General features: G+C 37.3%; 1 protein-coding gene across 1 annotated transcript in view; it reads left to right on the top strand.

Annotated features, from left to right (window-relative positions):
- Positions 1-18,966, top strand: part of LMLN2 (leishmanolysin like peptidase 2) — a 457,833-nt gene that overhangs the window by 377,736 nt on the left and 61,131 nt on the right. Inside the window, exon 14 of the mRNA XM_044058759.1 lies at positions 16,363-16,649. Within this exon, the coding sequence (XP_043914694.1) occupies positions 16,363-16,649 (287 nt within the window). The remainder of the gene's footprint in view (positions 1-16,362; positions 16,650-18,966) is intronic.

The raw sequence follows: 18,966 nt of genomic DNA, 5'->3' as shown, positions 1-18,966 counted from the left end.
AATTTTAACCCTTAATCGTTTTACAAACCCACCACCAATATCCTAGCAAACTTTTTAACAGTTTACCCTTCCGGATTACACTTATTTGTTGTTGTTTTAGTAAAAGACAAGAAAGCATATCATGTCGCAAAATCTGGTTGCGTTATTACGTAAGTACCAAAAAAAGCAATTCTGTACAGTGCACCAAATTTGCAGTTAGTTTCCTTTTCAATTGTGCTGATGTTTTCTGTGAAAGACAGGTCACTATCGGTAATAGTCTTGCATGACTGGACTAGTTATTCTCCTTACATTGTTAAGACAGGTTGTGTCTACACCTTCATCAGTTTTCTTTCCAAAGTAAATCCTAGTAACTCAGTAGGCTTTTGTATGACCACAGAATATACAGCTGCACACTGCTTTAGTGAAACAACATCAAGAGCAAACAAAAACAAAATCTTTGTTCCTCAATAGTTCCCGGGCATTATGAAAGTGAAGCTTCATGCACCCCCTCCCACTTTATAATAAAAATTCCAGAACAAAGTCAGAGACTCCACTTGACAAGGTGAAGTGCCATTCAATGTATCCGAGTCATCGCAAGCAAGCTGTGTCTTGAAGTTGTCACTGTCCGGGGTACCACAAACCATTACTCTCCAAGTCCATCATGTGATCCGGATCATCGCAACAAGGCAAGTGGTACAAAAATACAATGTCTGACATTATTTCACCCCATCAAACTTTGGCTCTCACATCTAATTACTCCACTAGTTTGTCTAAAACTCCAACCTTGAGTGGTTTGCCCAACAGCAGCCCACTGCTATCACAGCTCAGCCATTTCATTTCATTTCTTTACTTGGCAGAACTCCCTTAAAAGTCACTCTCAGCTACATCAACTACCTTTCAGTTATGTAATCATTACCCTAGCTTGAGATGCATGTCCATTTGCATGTGATTTAGGCAGAAAATCAGAGTTACAGGCAAGCAGTTACATAACATTCACTGTAGTCATTGTTCCAAAAGATTTAATCAGTAAAGACTCAAAACTAGTTGTAAGCTAGAACACTGCTCTCTACACTTTTCCCATAGCCGGCCTTAGGCATAGGCCAACTAGGCGGCTGCCTAGGGTGCCGCTCTAGTAGGGGCACTTTTTCAGTGTTTATTTGGTGTAGGTAGACCAGGATGGGGGCACTGGGTGGTGTGGTGGTGGGTGCCGTGGAGCCCTTTTGCCTAGGGCACCTGTTGACCGAAGGCCACTCCTGACTATTCGCAATTTCTGCTAGTCCACTATACAGTATATGTTTAGCCTCTAGCATGTATAGCTACACTGTTGACACAGTGTAGCTATTTTATTTAAAAGAAAACTTAGCAACATCAGATTCGACTAAAATAAGATTTCCTAGTAACACAGGAAACTGCAACTAAATTATACCTTTTCAGAGAACAAAATGTCAACATTCATCCAGAAGACCAACTAACATGAAGCAGAGGAAAAACATTGTGCAAATCAACACATAATAGGCATTTAATTGTTCACCCAGTGATCTACATCTGCTATAAAAAATCATGTTAGTATGCCCAAATTGACCATTTCAGGGGCCGTTAACCAGAAGAATACTCCTACAGATCATCTGGTGTCGTGCAGAATAGTATCCAAAGAAATGAACCATTTCAGGGGTTGTTATCCAGAAAAATACTCCTATGGGACTTCTGCTGTAGTGCGGTATAGTCTAGTACCCAAAGAATACTATCACAGAGTCTAGAATGAAAAACAATGTGCCAGGCATCTGAGATGAGCCACCAAAATGGTTAGGAATTAAACAAATATGCTTGTGTCACTTCTAGAAAGAAAATAATCTTCATGCATAGGGTCTAAGTAGTCAAAGCATAAACTGTAATTCATATTCATTTGAACAAGGACGTTTCTATGGCAACAGCAGCAAACAAATCTCTCAAAAAGAAAGCAAATAACTTATATTCCATATTCTGCATCTAAGGAATACTCCCAGTGGTTAAAGTCATGTACAGACAGGTACCTGACAGTGGATTTCACAACTGTGAAGATGAAGAAATAGGAAACATGTGAGTTTCACTTGTCGTGGGCTCACGCCATTCCATTCATGCTGCTAGCATGCAACCTGCAAAGAAAATTACAAAACCCTTCTTCTAACTGGGGGCAATGCTCTCCAAACGTACATATAAGGATTGTGTCCTCACACTTCTTATACATGTTTATTTTAAATTTGAGGTTGTTACTGCCACTTAAAGAAATGACAAGTGGCTCTTAGAGTTACACTACCAGACGTAAAAAAACAAGCAAAAAGTTGCTACATTTTGAGCATCATTTCAGTATTGACAAAGATTCTTTTAATGTACTTCTCATGCAACCAGCAAAGCTTTCAACCTCATAATTATGAAAAAAACACATTTTTAAATTTATAAATATTCCTTCAAAATGGGCACAGATGAATAAAATGTCTCCCATGCTGACACTTGTCACTTAACACAAGTAAATGTCCACTATCAGAAACCTTAGGAAAACATCTCTTCATATGATCATATATTCCCTCATCATTAATGAACTAAGAATTCCTGCTATATAGCCCACACAGTTCAAAAAGAATGTGGCCTACAAGAAACATCAGTGCTAATATTGCCCATACCCACAATGTCCTGTGTACTTCTCCTCCACATTACACTGCATGTTATACAACTTTTTTCAGTCAGTATGTACTGTCTACTGCCACAAATTCAACTCTACTCACAGTACTTTTTCACCATGCAACCAAACAGCAGTGGCAGATTTAGGCATGGTCAGGTGCATCTTTCCAGAAGAATCTGTCACCAACGCGCCAAATACATCGGAGATGTGGAGATATGATTGGAGATTGCAGTCAGATGATTTATTATTTTAATAACATGTATAACGGTCTTCCTCCAACTGCATCTTCCCTTGTAATTTTGGTGCGTTGGTGAGAGCTGTGACAGTAAATCATTGTAAACTGTTGTCGGAAGACGGTGTTCAGTTTTGTACCAGCTGGACAAGGTTTGTTTAACTATTGGAGTGATCTCGCTTTGAGGTAATGTAGTTCTTCACTTTGTTCAAGGCACCCATATATTGGTTAATTCTGGTTGGAAAAAAGGAAATCTGTAATCGTACTACTACTGTCACTGGGTCTTCCAAACCACAGCCCTGAGCCACGCTTCCACTTTACAAAGGGTGGTACTTTGGAATGTCACAAGTGAAGTCTGGGAAAGTTTTACCAACCTCGGTCTTACCCCCATAAATATACTGTTTCCGGGATCCCAGAACCTGCGTCCTCACAGTACCCACAACTCCAGATGACCACTATTCCCAGCGATTCGCCAGATGAGTAACTAGTGATCAAGTCACTGGACATCGTGTTAACCCTATTAATAAATATCCAGGGCTGTTTTGGAAAATACTCACATATCATGACACACTCCTATAGAATAAATGCCCCGATGTGGGGGCAGTGTCGTTTGTGTCAAGTACACATTATTCTGTAAGTGCAGACCCTTCTGAAGTCACTCCAGCAAGGTGGCACCCAGAGAAAATAAAATATAAAATATCGCAAAAACTGGTACAAAATTCATAGGGCCGTATGCAGAGGGCACAAAAATGCTAGGTACCTTTGCCACTAACTCCTCGAATCTCCTCTTAAAACACACACTTCTCTTGGCCCTGTACTGTCATACCTGACATAGCCAAGTGCCCTCGTTCAAATATAAATTAGAAGTATAACTAAGTACAAAGCACCTTGGACCCAGTAGGTAGATCACGAACAGTTTAATAATAGCAACACAACACAGAATTAACACTAGCAATGTTGAACAAACGTTTTCGTCTTCAACTTCATCAGATGAATTAATTCACTTGCAATCACCTTTTATAAACCACATAATTAACAATCATCCAATATCCTCAGCTTTGCAATTAAATAATAAAAGCTTTGCAATTAAATAATAAAAGCTTATTAATATACACTTCACTTCCTTTCAAGAGCTGTATGTGAATCATTAAAAATGTTTTCCATTCAATAACAAATATAAATCAATAATAAAACCACATATAAAATTTAAATCAAATGTGTGGATATCTGTATGTATTCTTTCAAATTTAATAAAATACTTGTTGTTTAAAAGAAGTTTTAATTTAAATAACTCTAATAAAACAACTTGTGGCTCCCCCTACTGGATATCTGCATCATTACAAATAAAAATGTACATGTATAAAACCTAAAAACTTCTCACAATCTAACAAGTCATTAACAAATACTTAAAAATAGTGGAAATATGTTTATAACTTTGCAAATCTCAACTTTAAAACAGGACTGAGATATATCATATCATTGAGACCTGGAACTTTACTGGCTTCTAAAATTATTTGCCAGTACAACTCTTTATATTCCACTAGTGTCTCCCACGTACCACCCCTAGGGTCAACAGCCACTGTTTCTAAAATAAAGAACTGAAATTCTGCTTGTTTACAAACAGTACTATTCTTATATAATGCATTGTTTTCACTTCTAGTCCTAACATCATAAAGGTGCTCATAAATTCTTTGCTTGAGCTTCCTTTCATTCTTACCAACATAAAATGCATCACATTTTTTACATAGAACTAAATAAATAATACCTTTAGTATTATAATTTGCAAAGGTACTTAAAATCAACTTCCTTTTCCTTGCTTATTGAATGGGCAACATTTTTAATGATTCACATACAGCTCTTGAAAGGAAGTGAAGTGTATATTAATAAGCTTTTATTATTTAATTGCAAAGCTTTTATTATTGAATTTCAAAGCTGAGGATATTGGATGATTGTTAATTATGTGGTTTATAAAAGGTGATTTCAAGTGAATGAATTCATCTGATGAAGTTGAAGACGAAAACGTTTGTTCAACATTGCTAGTGTTAATTCTGTGTTGTGTTGCTATTATTAAACTGTTCGTGATCTACCTACTGGGTCTCTGGTGCTTTGTACTTGGTTATAGTGATTTTTTTGCACCTTCCGTGAGTATGTTTACTTTTTTTATAAATTAGAAGTATGTTCTAAAAATGTCCTACTACTTTGGGCATTTAAAAAGGTGGCAACCCTATACATTAAAACTCTGCTGTTTAGAATGACCGCACAGTGTGGTTCCTTTCTATAGGAATGAATGTTCTAAAAACAAATGTTTTAATGTAAAGTGAAGTAGTTAAGCACTAATTAATTCAACTCCAGTGCTTTTTAGAACGATTGTTCACTATGTAGAATTCAGCAGCTTTGGTGACAGTTTTCTTCTTTAATTTTTCATTTTTTCCTTTGAATCACAACAATTTTTTTTTTTTTGCATTTATCTTCGGCATTATTGTATTGCAGAACACTAGAATAATACCCGATGCATAATCATGAGGCTGGTGAAGACTTCACATGCATATTCATTCATTCATTACTCGCACACGTCTCACACGCACACACTTACATGCATATAACATGGAGCTATGTAGAGATTGAGAAATTTAAAAAAAAGTTTCGCAGAAGGATGCTTTGCGAACTGTGCAGCTCTTGCAATTATTTCCTGTGTCATGGCCCTGCCCTGGCTTTTTTTTTAAGCAAAGCTGTCTTGTATGTTTTTATTAACTGACTACTTGTCACTCCCTGTTGGGAATGTAAAAGGGCGCTGATGCGCTCTTCTATCTCTGCCCCCAACATGGCTAGCAAATCGAACGTTGCACCAAGCATGGAATTTGACCACAGCTGCTCAGACAGTGTAAAATATCTGACTCTTAATTTTGGGCCCTTTGAAACTGTGCACCACTGGAGAAGACTACCGCCCTGCAAAGAGTTTGTAGGAGCCAGCCGTTTCATTCTAAACAAAAAGCACCACCAGCAACAAAAAAATAAGTGAGTACAAGTCCAATGTACCCAGGACCAAAGCGCTTAAGCCACTGTTCTGGTTACTGCTGGTGCTTTTGGTTGTTGGTTTTAAGAACCAGGAATTTTGTGCTGCTGTTTTACATTCAAAACCCCCTTAACTGATATGAGCGAGTAACTGAAAGCAAAGGGAGTTCAGATCCCACTTCTCTGCATTACTATACTGGTGAGATCACTGCAGGGCGTTGTCTTTTCTGAAGTGCTTTCTGGTAAATTGGGATGGGAGTCCGGCCCACATTAAATTCCACAACATGGGGAAGGGGTGATACCCTTATCCAAATATCAGAATATAATATGCCCATTTCTTATTTTAAGTAAAAATTACACAGCATTCCTTTTTAAATCTTCCATTGTATTTATTGTAGTTACTGCTGAATCTGCTTTTTAATTGCTTTGGATTCGATCTGGCCATAAGAAATCTGCTTTATATTTTTCATTCAATCATTTGGCCTTTATAGATAACTACAAGGCTAGCATTCGGCAGCAGACTACTAGAATTCTAACCAATAACCACTCAAACTCTGCATCTATCTGCGAGGTAAAGACCTAATTCTATAACCACTGATTTATATTTCAGTAGTTACAATACATTTTGAGAGTCAGTAATATTTTTCTTTTCTTTTTTTTTTTTTTTTGTAGTGCAAAAGTTTTGACTTGGTACTGCAAACACACACACACAAAACATTTCAGCAAGAGAGTTAAAAGAGAAAGCAGAATTCAATCAATGAAAACCAGTAAAACTAATTCCAAAATATGTTCTCACATGCGCTCTGATTCTTTTGGTTGGACAGTGTCACGTCAGGATACATTTCCAGTGGGGGGAAATCCTCCAGAAAATGCAACTCGGCAAAAAAAACCTGTATTCTAGAAACGGTCTAAACTTATAAGACCAATATTTAAAATGTGCTTGTATTTTTTGGCCATTTTGTTCCCCAGTTGTTTTTGGTTCCCTGTTATGCAATCGATGATACTGTTCTTTGAACACATAATAGTCAAACCAAAAACATCGAAAACACATAACGAACAGCCAAATATGCATATGTTTTTCCTAAGGAAAAAATTCAGTTGACTCTTCTCGCGGTTTGCCCAGTTTCCCAACATTGAACGATCTCAGAGTTGGTATATGTAGTTGGGGGGGTGTGGGGGGGCGCAGCCCTCCACATTGGAGGTGTGAGGGGTGAAGTCCCCCACTTGATTAGGATCGGGAAGTGTGTTTCATTGGTTTACGGCCTCACAAAATTTTTCCCTAGGAAAAAATTCACAGACGTGGCTGTTCGTGATTATGTGCTTTCGATGATTTAGGTTTGACTATTACACATTCAAAGAACAGTGTTTTTGATCAATAATATGGACCCATTGTTTTTGGCTTTGTCCAGATTTCTTGTCATAAGAGGTTGAGAGGTATGATGTATTTTAGATTAGGGGTGTAGCAAGCAAATTCCATTTTATGCCCAGAAACTCTTAGTACACTGCTACCCCCAACCCCCCACCAACACACACACATACCAGTTAAAAATGGACACATCTCTCAAAATGCTGCCTGCCCCTCCCCAGTTCTTTTCAACTGCCCCCCCAAAAACTATTAAAACTAATGTTTCTATTAGCAATATTGTACCTGTTTTTAAAAGCATTCATTTAGAGAGTTGTAAACATCACATGACCTAAAAACATGTTGATGTGATGGTCTTAAAAAATGTACTCTGTAGACTACAAACAGTATGCCTGGCTACACCCAGTTATAGCCATTCATGTACACTAAAATAGCAGGTGATTAAAGCCCAATCAGTCTGACTGGCACCCTTTTGCAAAGATATGGCCCCTGTGAGAAAAATTATTGCTTATGCCATCTCTGATATTTCAGATTTTGAATGCCACTGTTGTAAAATTGAACAATTGTTTTGCCATCAGTTTGGAGTAATGAACAAATCCATGTGTACTTATATGGCTATCTTTTTAAACTGGTATGAGATCAAATTCTTGAAGTCCTTTGCAATGTTCCTTAATTCAAATCTTCTGTTTGAATAGAAAAAAATTAACAGTCTGTGCATCTAGCTTTACACTGTCAGTATTCAGTACACCAGTGAAAAAGGGCAGTTCTGTTAACTTTGATTTGAAGTACCTGCTGCCATCATCACTTTGGGATTACAACAGTGAGGAAGAATGTACGATCAGGCCACTGTCACTGCTCACTTGTGATATCATGAGCAGAGCTAGTATCATGCTAACCCACGGAGCTGTACAGGTGTTGCATCAATCCATGAAGTAGAGCAATGCATACTGCTTACAAACAGGACTCCTACAGTAGCACCCCTTGTAGTGCACTGTACAGCACATCAGCTCAGTGTACTTCAGAAAGATCCCCTAAAAGTATGTTGTGAAACGGGGGGCCCACACACGTGCAACCTACAACAGCCACCAAGCCTAGTGTCCCACTTTCCCACTTCCACCCCGGTAGTTAACTGACCCGACTGTGCCCCCCCCCCCTCTTGCAAATCCCTGGATCCACCACTGAACAGTGTACGTGCTCATGTAGGTATAAGCAGAGTCTTACAGAACTATTATTCTCAAAGTAACATGCAAAAACAGGTAAATGCGCCTCTACAGAATGCATTGCAGAAAGGTAGATAACCCAGTCAGAACCATCCATTACGATATCAGACCCTAGTGCCAGCACCAAAATCTACTAAATAAAGCTCTAGAATATTTGGAAACATTGGACTGAACCTACTATTTTGAAGCTAACATTCAAACTACTGCTGCTGCTGCAACAAGCAAAAACACAAATAAAAGTAATTTTGTTTAATTAAACTCATGTGTAACTTCCCAGAAAAAAACAAAAACTTGAACAAACATCTTACAAAGTAAATAAATATGCCAGAAATATTCCCAAGAAAACCCACTAGTGTTACATTCTTTAAAAAATAAAATAGCTAGACCTAGACCTCCTCACACTTAATCAACTAGAAAACAGACATGAAATGCTATTTAAATATTTTTTGTTCGAGTATTTTTATTACATTTTTCAAACCAATAATTAATAAACTTTACAGATCAAGTAAGAATAAGTTGAATAAACGATTTACAAAATGTACAATGGCCTCAAAACAAATAATGACAAAAGGAACACAATCGTAGATACACAAACAAATATTATACATTAAAAACAAAACAAAAAAGTGTCTCAATTAAGGAGAGACCTTTCTCCCAAGGATTATTTATCTATTTCCTAGGAAAGATTCTCATTTCCTTGACTATGATTTCTAACAGTGCTATATCTTTCAATAGAATTAGAAAATCATCAAATGTTGGGATGATAGAGGAGTTCCATTTCCTTGTGATACATTTTTTGTGACTGCCATTGTAATCCAAAGAAGATAAAGATCTTTTCTCTTCATAACAATGGATTCATTTATATTCAGAAGAATTCAATAAAAATGGCTTGCAAAAATTCACCAATATCGTTCCAAAATTTCTTTATGCGGGTACAATCATACATAATATAAGACCAATCAGAGATTTTTAAGTGGAATGTATCTTCCTGCAATACAAGCTATAGATGGACATGTGAAAGATTTAAATAGCTATTTTGCTGAGAGTAAAAAAGGCTCTATGAAGAAACTTCCATGCAAAGACTTTCCAACTTTGTATATTTGATGTTAACTTAATAGACTATATCTATTTTAGTCTCGTTTTTTAACAATAATGAATATTCTTTAGTGATAAAATTCCAGAATTTCTGGTTAGAATTTATTTTACAATTAATAATGATTTTATATAACTTTGAAATTAAATTTGTCCAATTAAAGTCTCTATATATTACTTCATGTAAACAAAATATAAATTTAGGTATGGATTTAAAGGAGGAATTGAGTATTGTTCTGCATAAATCTTGTGCATAAGGTATTAAACTATTAAGAGCTACCCAGTCAATGTTTGATAAATTAAATGTATTAACTGACTTACATCCATGACTATCAGATTTTTCATACATTCATACCAGCATCTAAAGTTATTTCCTTTCCAAGAGTTAAGAGTATCTATGGGAATGTTATTGAAAAAGTTTTTTGTAATTTTGAAGGAAGTTAATAACTGAAACCATAATTTGATGTCAATATTATTGTTTACAAAGCTCCAGAAAGTGTTATAAATATAATTTATATAGTTTAGATTGGTAGGTTTGGTAGAATTATTTGTTTGTTTGTGTCTTTAGGCTTTTCCCGGTTAGGGGTCGCCACAGCGGAACTCCGGTCCGCTAATGACTGGCAGTAGAGTTTTACGTGATGGCTTGTCGGGCCTAACACACAACCTTCAACGAAGGAATGCCCATTCACGCATGTCACCACACAGAAGACGCTCTAACTGAGAATCGAATGGGCAACGTCTAACTGTGAGGCGACAACGCTACCGCAGCACCATTATATTGCAAGTTATTACAAATAATATGCCAGGGTTTATTATTTTGTTCATTCAGTTGTACATTTTTTGTTAATTTACTTCCTTTTAGGAATATAACAGCATGTAATGCTTTCCATGCAGAAGAGAATTTTGGATCTATCCAATTTATCACTGTTTTGAAAATGGAAGCTTTAATATAAGATTCGAAATCGGGGAAGTTAATTCCTCCCATTTCCAAAGGCCTAATATGGTTTAGAAAAGCTATCCTGTTCTTTTTTGGATACCAAAGGAATTTCATAAGAATTTTATTTAATTCTTTTAGGATTTTTTTTTTTACTAGAAATTATAGGGATAACTAGTGCAATGTAATTTACCTTTGGGAGAAGGACCATCTTTATTAGCTGCAACCTATCTTCAAATGTTAAATACAGTTTATTCCATTTTCCCACTAGTGATTTAAGGGTATTCACAATATTATTGTAGTTTGTAGATAGAGTTAATTGTAACTGTTCACATAAAACAATCCCTAGATAATTTAAAGAGGAAACCTGTTTTCCAATTATTTGATTTATGTTAGTATTAGGCTTATTTTTTTATTTAACAATGTATGGTTCGACTTAGAACTATTAATTTTTAAACCCGAGATATGGTGGCATTTTTCAGCTAATGAATTTAATTCACATAGTGACTCATCTGAATTTGATAAGGTGAGTAAAATATCATCTGCAAAGAGCATTATTTTGGAGTTAAATTGATTAAAAATGTCAATGCCTTTAATTTTGGGGTTAAAACGGACTGCTGATGAAAAAAGTTCAATTGCTAGTGCAAACAATATTGGAGACATGGGGCATCCTTGTTTAGTACCCTTAATAATTTTAATTGCTTCTGATGTGAATGAGCCTAATTTTACTTATGCCAAATTGTCTTTATAAATATTCTTTATTAAAGTAATGAATTGTGTAGGGAAATCATACATTTGTAGAATTTTAAAAAGGTAATTCCAATTTAGTGAATCAAATGCTTTTTCACTATCTGATGTGACTATTGGGGCTTCAGATTTATCTCTGTTTAAAAAGTCTACAATGGTTAAATTCTTTGAATGTTGTCATGGGTGTGTCTATTATGAATAAAACCCGTTTGATCATCACTAATGATATGAATTAGTCAAATCTCAATTCAAAACTCTTAGAAGTATTCAGTTCTTAACAACACTGTGGTGACCCCCTGTATAGTGTATACTAGGCAAGTTACAGAGCTCTATCACCCCACACCTGTCGCATGAAAATAGTCATCACAAATTTATAAAAAGCTAAAAATGCATTTAACCTTTAACTGGTCTTATCCTTACATTTGATAATATGTCTCCTATGAATCATCCACCATACCTTCCCTTTTCATTTTCACTGTCCCCTTAACTAATTTTGTACCTGTATCTAGACACACACACACACACACACACACACACACACACACACACACACACACACACACACACACACACACCTCACAAACCCTTGTCTCTCTGTACTCTATACCTCCCCACTTCATTAATCCACCTAATATCTACCTGCCTCAACTCCATTTCTTCTATTTCTTCTATCCTTCCACTATTCCCCTCCTTCTATTATATCTTCTCTTCTATGCAAACATTTTATGTAAGTATTTTTGCAGTGTTACCATTGTAATCATTGGCTGTTTGAGAAATTATAATAACACGGTTTGAAAATGTTTTTGGAAATTGTGCCTGCTGTACAGTGTGTTTATAATTAGTGGAGATTTCCTCCTGGACCTCCACTGAAAATGAACTCTTGCCCAGACAGACAATCCCAGTTAACAAATGTAAATAAATAAATGAATGAATGAAACAAAACATCGGTGAGTTCAACAAATCCAGGTTAATCTGCTCACCAGGATGTGTACAATGGTTTTCCTAACAGACCCAACTAAGATGAGTAAATTAACCAAAAGAATCACTCAAAAGTCAACTGACATGCAAGACACCAGGAGAATACAAATGATAAACAAAAGCTTTGGGGAAGAAAGAGAACTTCAACAAGAAGGTCTTCACCTAAGACGCAGTCAATGCTCCATGCATGGAAGTGACTCTAATACAGGTCGCGGGTTGTGATGCACTGCATACCTTTCTGTCATGATGATCTGGTAGTGACTCACACAAACAGAAACGAACAATCCTAAGTTCTTAGATCTGAAGGGATTTCATTCATGGGCAGCTACATCCTTGTAACTGGAGACTCCATGGGGAGAAAAAAAAGACCACTAAATATGTGGGAGAAACAGACAAATGCAAGCTCTGTAAAACAGAATTGGAAATAGTCCTGCATTTTGCTGCTGGGTGTGATACACTCATGACAGAGGGCTTGTATATTGAAGGGCATAATAATGTGGCAAACATTATACTGATAATTGTGCAGACATTGCAATATTGAATTAACTGAGAAGCAATGGAAACATGAGCCACAAACCATTACAGAGAATAATGATGTTTATTTCACATGGAATTATCCATTACTAACAGTTCAAAAAACAGATGCTAGAAAACCAGATATAGTAGTTCATATAAAGAAAAAAAGTAGCATTGATCATTGAAATTGCCCAGTGATTACAATGTCTTGCGTAAAGAGAGCCACAGTCATAAAATACCAGATCCACAGGCAAAAATGAGAGCGCTGTGGAAGAAGGATACCCAGACAGTTCTAGCAGTAGTAGAAGCAATGGGTCTTATAAAAAAGAATTTACAGTCATATTTAGATATACTGTTAGTACATCCAACTCTGCATGAATTACAGAAAGAGTCATTTCTGGGCACATTGCAGGTGCTGCAAAGAGCACTTCTGGCTAACATCAAAGATTGAAACAATACTTATTTCACAAACTTTAATCATACTCTGACTTAGGAATGGGGTCATTTCCCATCATGGTATTAGCAACCCAAGAGACTTGGAGAAATTAAACTGAGCGAAATAAGACTTATGTTTGACTGGATTCTGTAAGGGAAAGGTCACAACTCTGGCAGTCTGTCATGGGTTAAAATAAAAGACACCACAATAGCTGCAGGATCCACATAAGATAGTACAGGTTGTTCAATTCCAATGAGGGATACTTATGACAAAGCAGTGCACTTATGTGCCATGAAGCAAGAGGTGGCATTTCTGTTCAATGTCCCTGACATCATGGGTAATCATACCTCTCAGCTGTCCAGGTTTTCACAGAATGCCCAGAGTTTTGCTTCATATTTTTGTTGTGTTCCTCATAAAATTAGTGGTTTGCTGGTAAATCACTGAGGATTGAAGTCACTTAATAATGACACACATCTGGGTTTTAAACTTTATACCTTTCATAAAATGCATGGTAACATAAAACTTTATTCTATTAACTTTTTAAGTTTAAAAGAGCAATATTTAAAGTCAGTCCCTATTTCTGAGCCTTTGTTCCCTCATTATTTTAGGGTTTCTCCAGATTTCTTGCACCGAGGTTGAGAGGTATGCAGGTAATATGCACACATCCTTAGTCAAATATCGCTTTCAGCATCCATTCTTTGGCCTTTTTAAGTAAGCAACAAGTAATGTCCATAGAACTGGAATGGATCACAATCATAAAAATTCTATAAGATAGTATTTTATTGTAATCAGATCTATAAAGACGAAAACAGACTGCATTTGGTTTTCATTAGTTAGTAAAGCATGCTCTGTTACATTAAAATGCACATTCCTAATTAATAAAAAGTTTACTAATATCTTTTCAAACATTCCTCTGTTTGTAAGAGGGATACGTCACCTCTCCACAAGAAAAGCTATAATTCAGCCATAAGTAAAGCATTTTCAACTCTGTGAACTTTTGAGACTGTATTCCCAAAACTGAGCCTGACTTATTTATTTTTACTCAGTATTACATAACCGAGGATTAAACAGGTAGATGGTAGCTGATGTGATCAGATAAGCTGCATGTAACTTGGGTATCACCTTTACAGGTCTGGTACAGCTAAGTACCACCTAATGCATAGAGGTGGGGTATTAAGTACATGCTAAAGAAATGAGGTATAACCAGCTTATATGGAACTGATGCACTAAAATATGACTTTTTTAGTAAATTATTGTAAAATGCTGTAGCTTTAAAAGGCTGAGGAAAATAAAGGATTCCATGTTGACCGTTTTAAAACAGTGAACAACACTAAAAGTGTCCAGAAGGGGTGTAGATGCTAAGAATTATGCACTTTTTGTCATATTTTTGCAGTCATTCAGAAGTGTTCTTTATAATAGTAACATACCAAAGATTTGGAAGTCTCTATGCACACAAGCACTAACATGTTACTGGTATGACATCATAAAAATGTATCTAACAACTACCAGGTATGTTACAGTCACTGAGCTCAGAAGGTTGATAAAGACTGAAAATGGCACAGAAGTGGAATAGAATGAGAAATGTCAACTGTTAGACATAATGCAGTCTATGCAGCATATCTACTAAGTGAGGCTGCGATAGTATTGTTTAAGAAAAGTAATATAACTGTCAGTTTAGTACGGTAGGGCTGAAAATGATTAGCTTCATCCTATAGTCCTGGGTTTGCTTCCTGCATTCATCACTTGCAAATGGTGTAATTTTAATGATCGATTCACGTAACTAGTTGGTGCTCTTGGGTTGCAGTGAAAAGAGGTGCTTATGCATAATGGAGCTACCTGATTAACAATTACAGGTTTTAAAAACTGGTGGGAGACAGCAAGGTGCTCTTTGCAGAACACTGAAGGATCTTGTACTCTATGTAGTACATAGTTCATAGTTTAGTACTAGTTCATAGTTTAGTACTAAGCTAACGCCCTTGCAAGCCATTTTAAGCCTAGCCAATTATCCCTTGTGAGACTCAAACCCTGCACCTTGTGTTTGTAAGGCAAACACCTTAGCCATTAAGCCACCCTCCCAACCCTGCAGCACAGCAGTAGCCAGCACAACACCCTTAACGACCAGTGATATGATTCGCAGGACACTGTATGTAGATCAGGCTATGATATCAATAAAGCACTTTAATGCTCTGACCTCAAAATTAATCCTTTAGTTTAGATTCTGTGAACTGTAAGATTACAAAAAATGAAGAACAATCACCATGACAGACAGGCTAGAAGTGAAATTTAAGTAAAGTTTTTATTTGGTTAGCGCTTTCATGCCTAAAGCACTTCTTCGGACCTTAACCTCAAAAGAGCACAAAAAAAAAAACATTTAAATGCATCACTCAATCAAACAACTACTTGATTACAGAAACAATTAAAGCCTGTATTCGGTGACATAAACCACGCATTTGTAGTGCTGGTTTAAAGGAATACTATCCTTCAATCCAAATTCCCTAGAGCTAAAATGGCTTATCAAATTACAGTAAACTCTTGATTAACTGGCACCCATGGGGATTGGTGGATGCCGGAGAACTGTTTCTGGTTGCTTGAGAGTTACTATTAAAAAGAGGCCTGACTAATACTGTACCTTATACTATTTGTTTGGTTCTTAGGTTGAGGAGAGAGGGATTTTTTTTTTCCTATTTTCCTTTTTAAAACACTAAAAATGTAAGGTATGTTTCTTGGGGGGGGGGGGCAGCAAGTGCAACACATGAAAATTTGTACTGTATTTCTTCATTTTTTTTTTCCTGGATGCTTGAGTTCTGCTTAACTGAGAGTTTACTGTACAAGCTACTAGGGAATTTGGATTGAATGATAGTGTTCCTATGAAGCCAGAACTGCAAATGTGTGGTTTACATAATTGAATACAGGCTTTAATTGTTTCTGTAATTGATTAGTTATTTGATTGATGTATTTAAATGTTTTTTGTGCTCTATTAAGGTTATGGTCCAAAGAAATGCTTTAGGTATGAAAGCGCTAACCGAATAAAAACTTTACATAAATTTTATTTCTAGCCTGTCTGTCGTGGTGATTGGTCTTTGTTTTTTGGGGGTTTTTTCATTCTTATTGAGTAAAAATTTATATTTTATCACTGTGCTTTCCAATTATTTCTGAACTGTAAGATGACATCTGACCCTACTTTTCTTTCTTGACAGGTCCCTGGATACAGGGGGCTGTTGTTTTGCCCAGGCAAACATCTGTGTCTCAGTTCGCCACAGCCTTTTCTCTTATCAAAGACAGGAACAACAATCAATGTTCAGGAAAATGAAAGAAGCACGACTGCTTCAAGCAACAGCCAGTACACTGAGCTGGATGGAAAATCTCTTACTGTACACATCTTATTTAAGAAAGTAGAGAAGCTATCCAAGATTAATGAGACAGAGAAGCCAGAGTTTGTAGAAGCAGCTGTTTATCAACTGTCAGTTGCTGTAAATGCCAGCAGGTAAGTCTAAAACTGAATGGAATCTTTGTTTCCATTAGCTTCAATGTTTGCCAAAATGTTAAGCATACAAATGAACCCATAGTTTTAAGAACAAGGACCATACTTGCAGCTATGACAACCCTGGGACCTGGAATGGTACCTGACAAGTGAATAGCTGCCACCATGGAAGACTATATTTGTAACTGAAGCTGTTATACTCAGATTATGTCTTTATATGCAATTCAGTAATATTTCAATGGAGAACCATTAGACTACTGATCTTAAACAGAAGGGGTGCTGGGTGGGGAAATGGAAAGACCAATAAAACATGGGGAAACATTTTGGACAAAGACAATCTGGCCGAAGAGGGTTTCCAAAAGACAGACTTATCTGCTGTTACTTCCTGCATTTATTTATTTATTTATCTATGTTTGTTAACCAGGTAAGAGCATTGGTATAGTGACCCTTTTCAGTCACAACCCTGATACTGAAGTACAATAGCAGCAGTACAACCAAGTGATTTACACAGGAAAAATATACAAAACATTAAAAAATTGCAACATACAGACATGAATATACAAAACATATGCATGTAGATACCTTTTCTTTTACAAAATTTACATTGTTGTCTTATGTACACTTTTGTTAGTTTGGCGAGTATAGGTTCATAGGTATGTACTAGGCTAATGGCCCTGGAGCCTTTACAAGCCTAGCCCATAGGATTACCCTGGCATCATGCCACCTGACCTTAGTTCCCAGTGCCTCTGTTGAGTAGAGCCACTGGTGTGATCCCCGGGATGAATTTTCTATTTCCGACTCACTCATCAAGATTTCTCTTGAAGAGGGCCAGTGAGGTGCTTTGTTTGACATGTATGGAAAGTCTATTCCATAGCATGGGAAGTCTCTGGGTTATGAACCTGTCCCTCCAGCATGTTCTGTTGATTGTGGTAATGAGGTTGATGCCTCTGGAGCTTGTGGTGTGGAGGGATTGGGATTTCTTTAGATGTAGCATTTCTAACAGAGCTGGGTCAGACATGGCTTTGTACATCAAGCAGAGATCGCCTCTAAGTAGGCGATATGAGAAAGAGAAGAGTTGGAGTTTTTTTTTTAGTCTGTCCATATACGACAAGTGTTTAAGGCCTAGGATCCTCTTTGTGAGGTACTTTTGCGGCCTCTACAGTTGTTGCAGGTATCTAGTGAGGTACATGCCAAATGGGGCATTGTGCTCGATGATTGGCTTAATGAGGGAAGAGTAGAGGGAGACAATGACCTCTTTCTTTCTGGATGCAAAACCCTTAGTAATGAGATGTGCCACATAGAAGGACTTTCTGACCACAGTGTCAACATGGTGGTCAAAAGAGAGGTTGCTGTCAACCTGTATTCCCAGATCTCTTATAATGCCTTCTGTGTTCGGTGAACTACCATCAATGTGGTAGTTCAAGGGAACCGTGTTTTTCCCAAGGGGGATGATGGCACATTTTTTGCCATTGAGCTTAAGGCCATGGTTCTGACACCAGTCGTTGGTGTCATTGAGGCTTTTCTGTAGGATGTCAACATCACTTGGGGAGTTAATAATAGCTCCCAACTTGCAATCATCTGCATACTTTGTCAGCCAGAGTCCCTTCATGTTGGCCTGGGCTTCAGAGAAGTAAATACCAAACAGGAGAGGACCCAGGACCGAACCCTGTGGGACTCCACTCATGACTGGTCAGCAGTCTGACTTTGAGTCAGCTACTTTCACACTGTGGGTTCTATCTGTGAGCCAGTTTGCAACCCACCTAGTGATGTAGGGGTTGATGCCTAGCTTAGTGAGTTTTTCAATGATTCCTGAGTGGGGAATGGTATCAAAGGCCTTTGCCAGATCAAGGTAGGCTGTATGAACCACCTTGCCTTCATCCACAGCTCTGGTGACTGACTCAAAGAAGTTGACCAAGTTGAGCAGGCATGATCTACCCTTCACAAAACCAAACTGTGTAGGATCCAGAGTTTGGAGATTCCCTATATCCTTATTTATTTGGTCCATGATGATGCATTCCATAGCTTTGCATATCAGACTCATCAGGCTAATTGGGTGATAATTCCCAGGGTCTGTAGTCACGCCTCCTTTGTAGAAAGGGATGAATGTTGCAGTGCATCATTCAGTAGGGACAAAGCCTGAGATGAGGCTGTGACTGAACAACGCACACAGGTGAGGTGCCAGTTCACTCTGTAGTTCATGTAGAACACAGCCAGGGATATTGTCAGGTCCCATGGAAGCTGTATTCTTGGCCTTGGACAGTGCTGTTTTAACCTCTACAGCAGTAATACTGGGTGCCTGGCAATCTACTGGTATTGTGAT

The sequence above is a fragment of the Protopterus annectens genome, chromosome 16.part0 (genome assembly GCF_019279795.1).
Source record: "Protopterus annectens isolate FY-2018-M chromosome 16.part0, PAN1.0, whole genome shotgun sequence".
Classification (NCBI taxonomy): domain Eukaryota; kingdom Metazoa; phylum Chordata; order Ceratodontiformes; family Protopteridae; genus Protopterus; species Protopterus annectens.
Note: the sequence above shows the minus strand (reverse complement) of the source record. Positions and strands in the feature narration are given on the sequence as shown.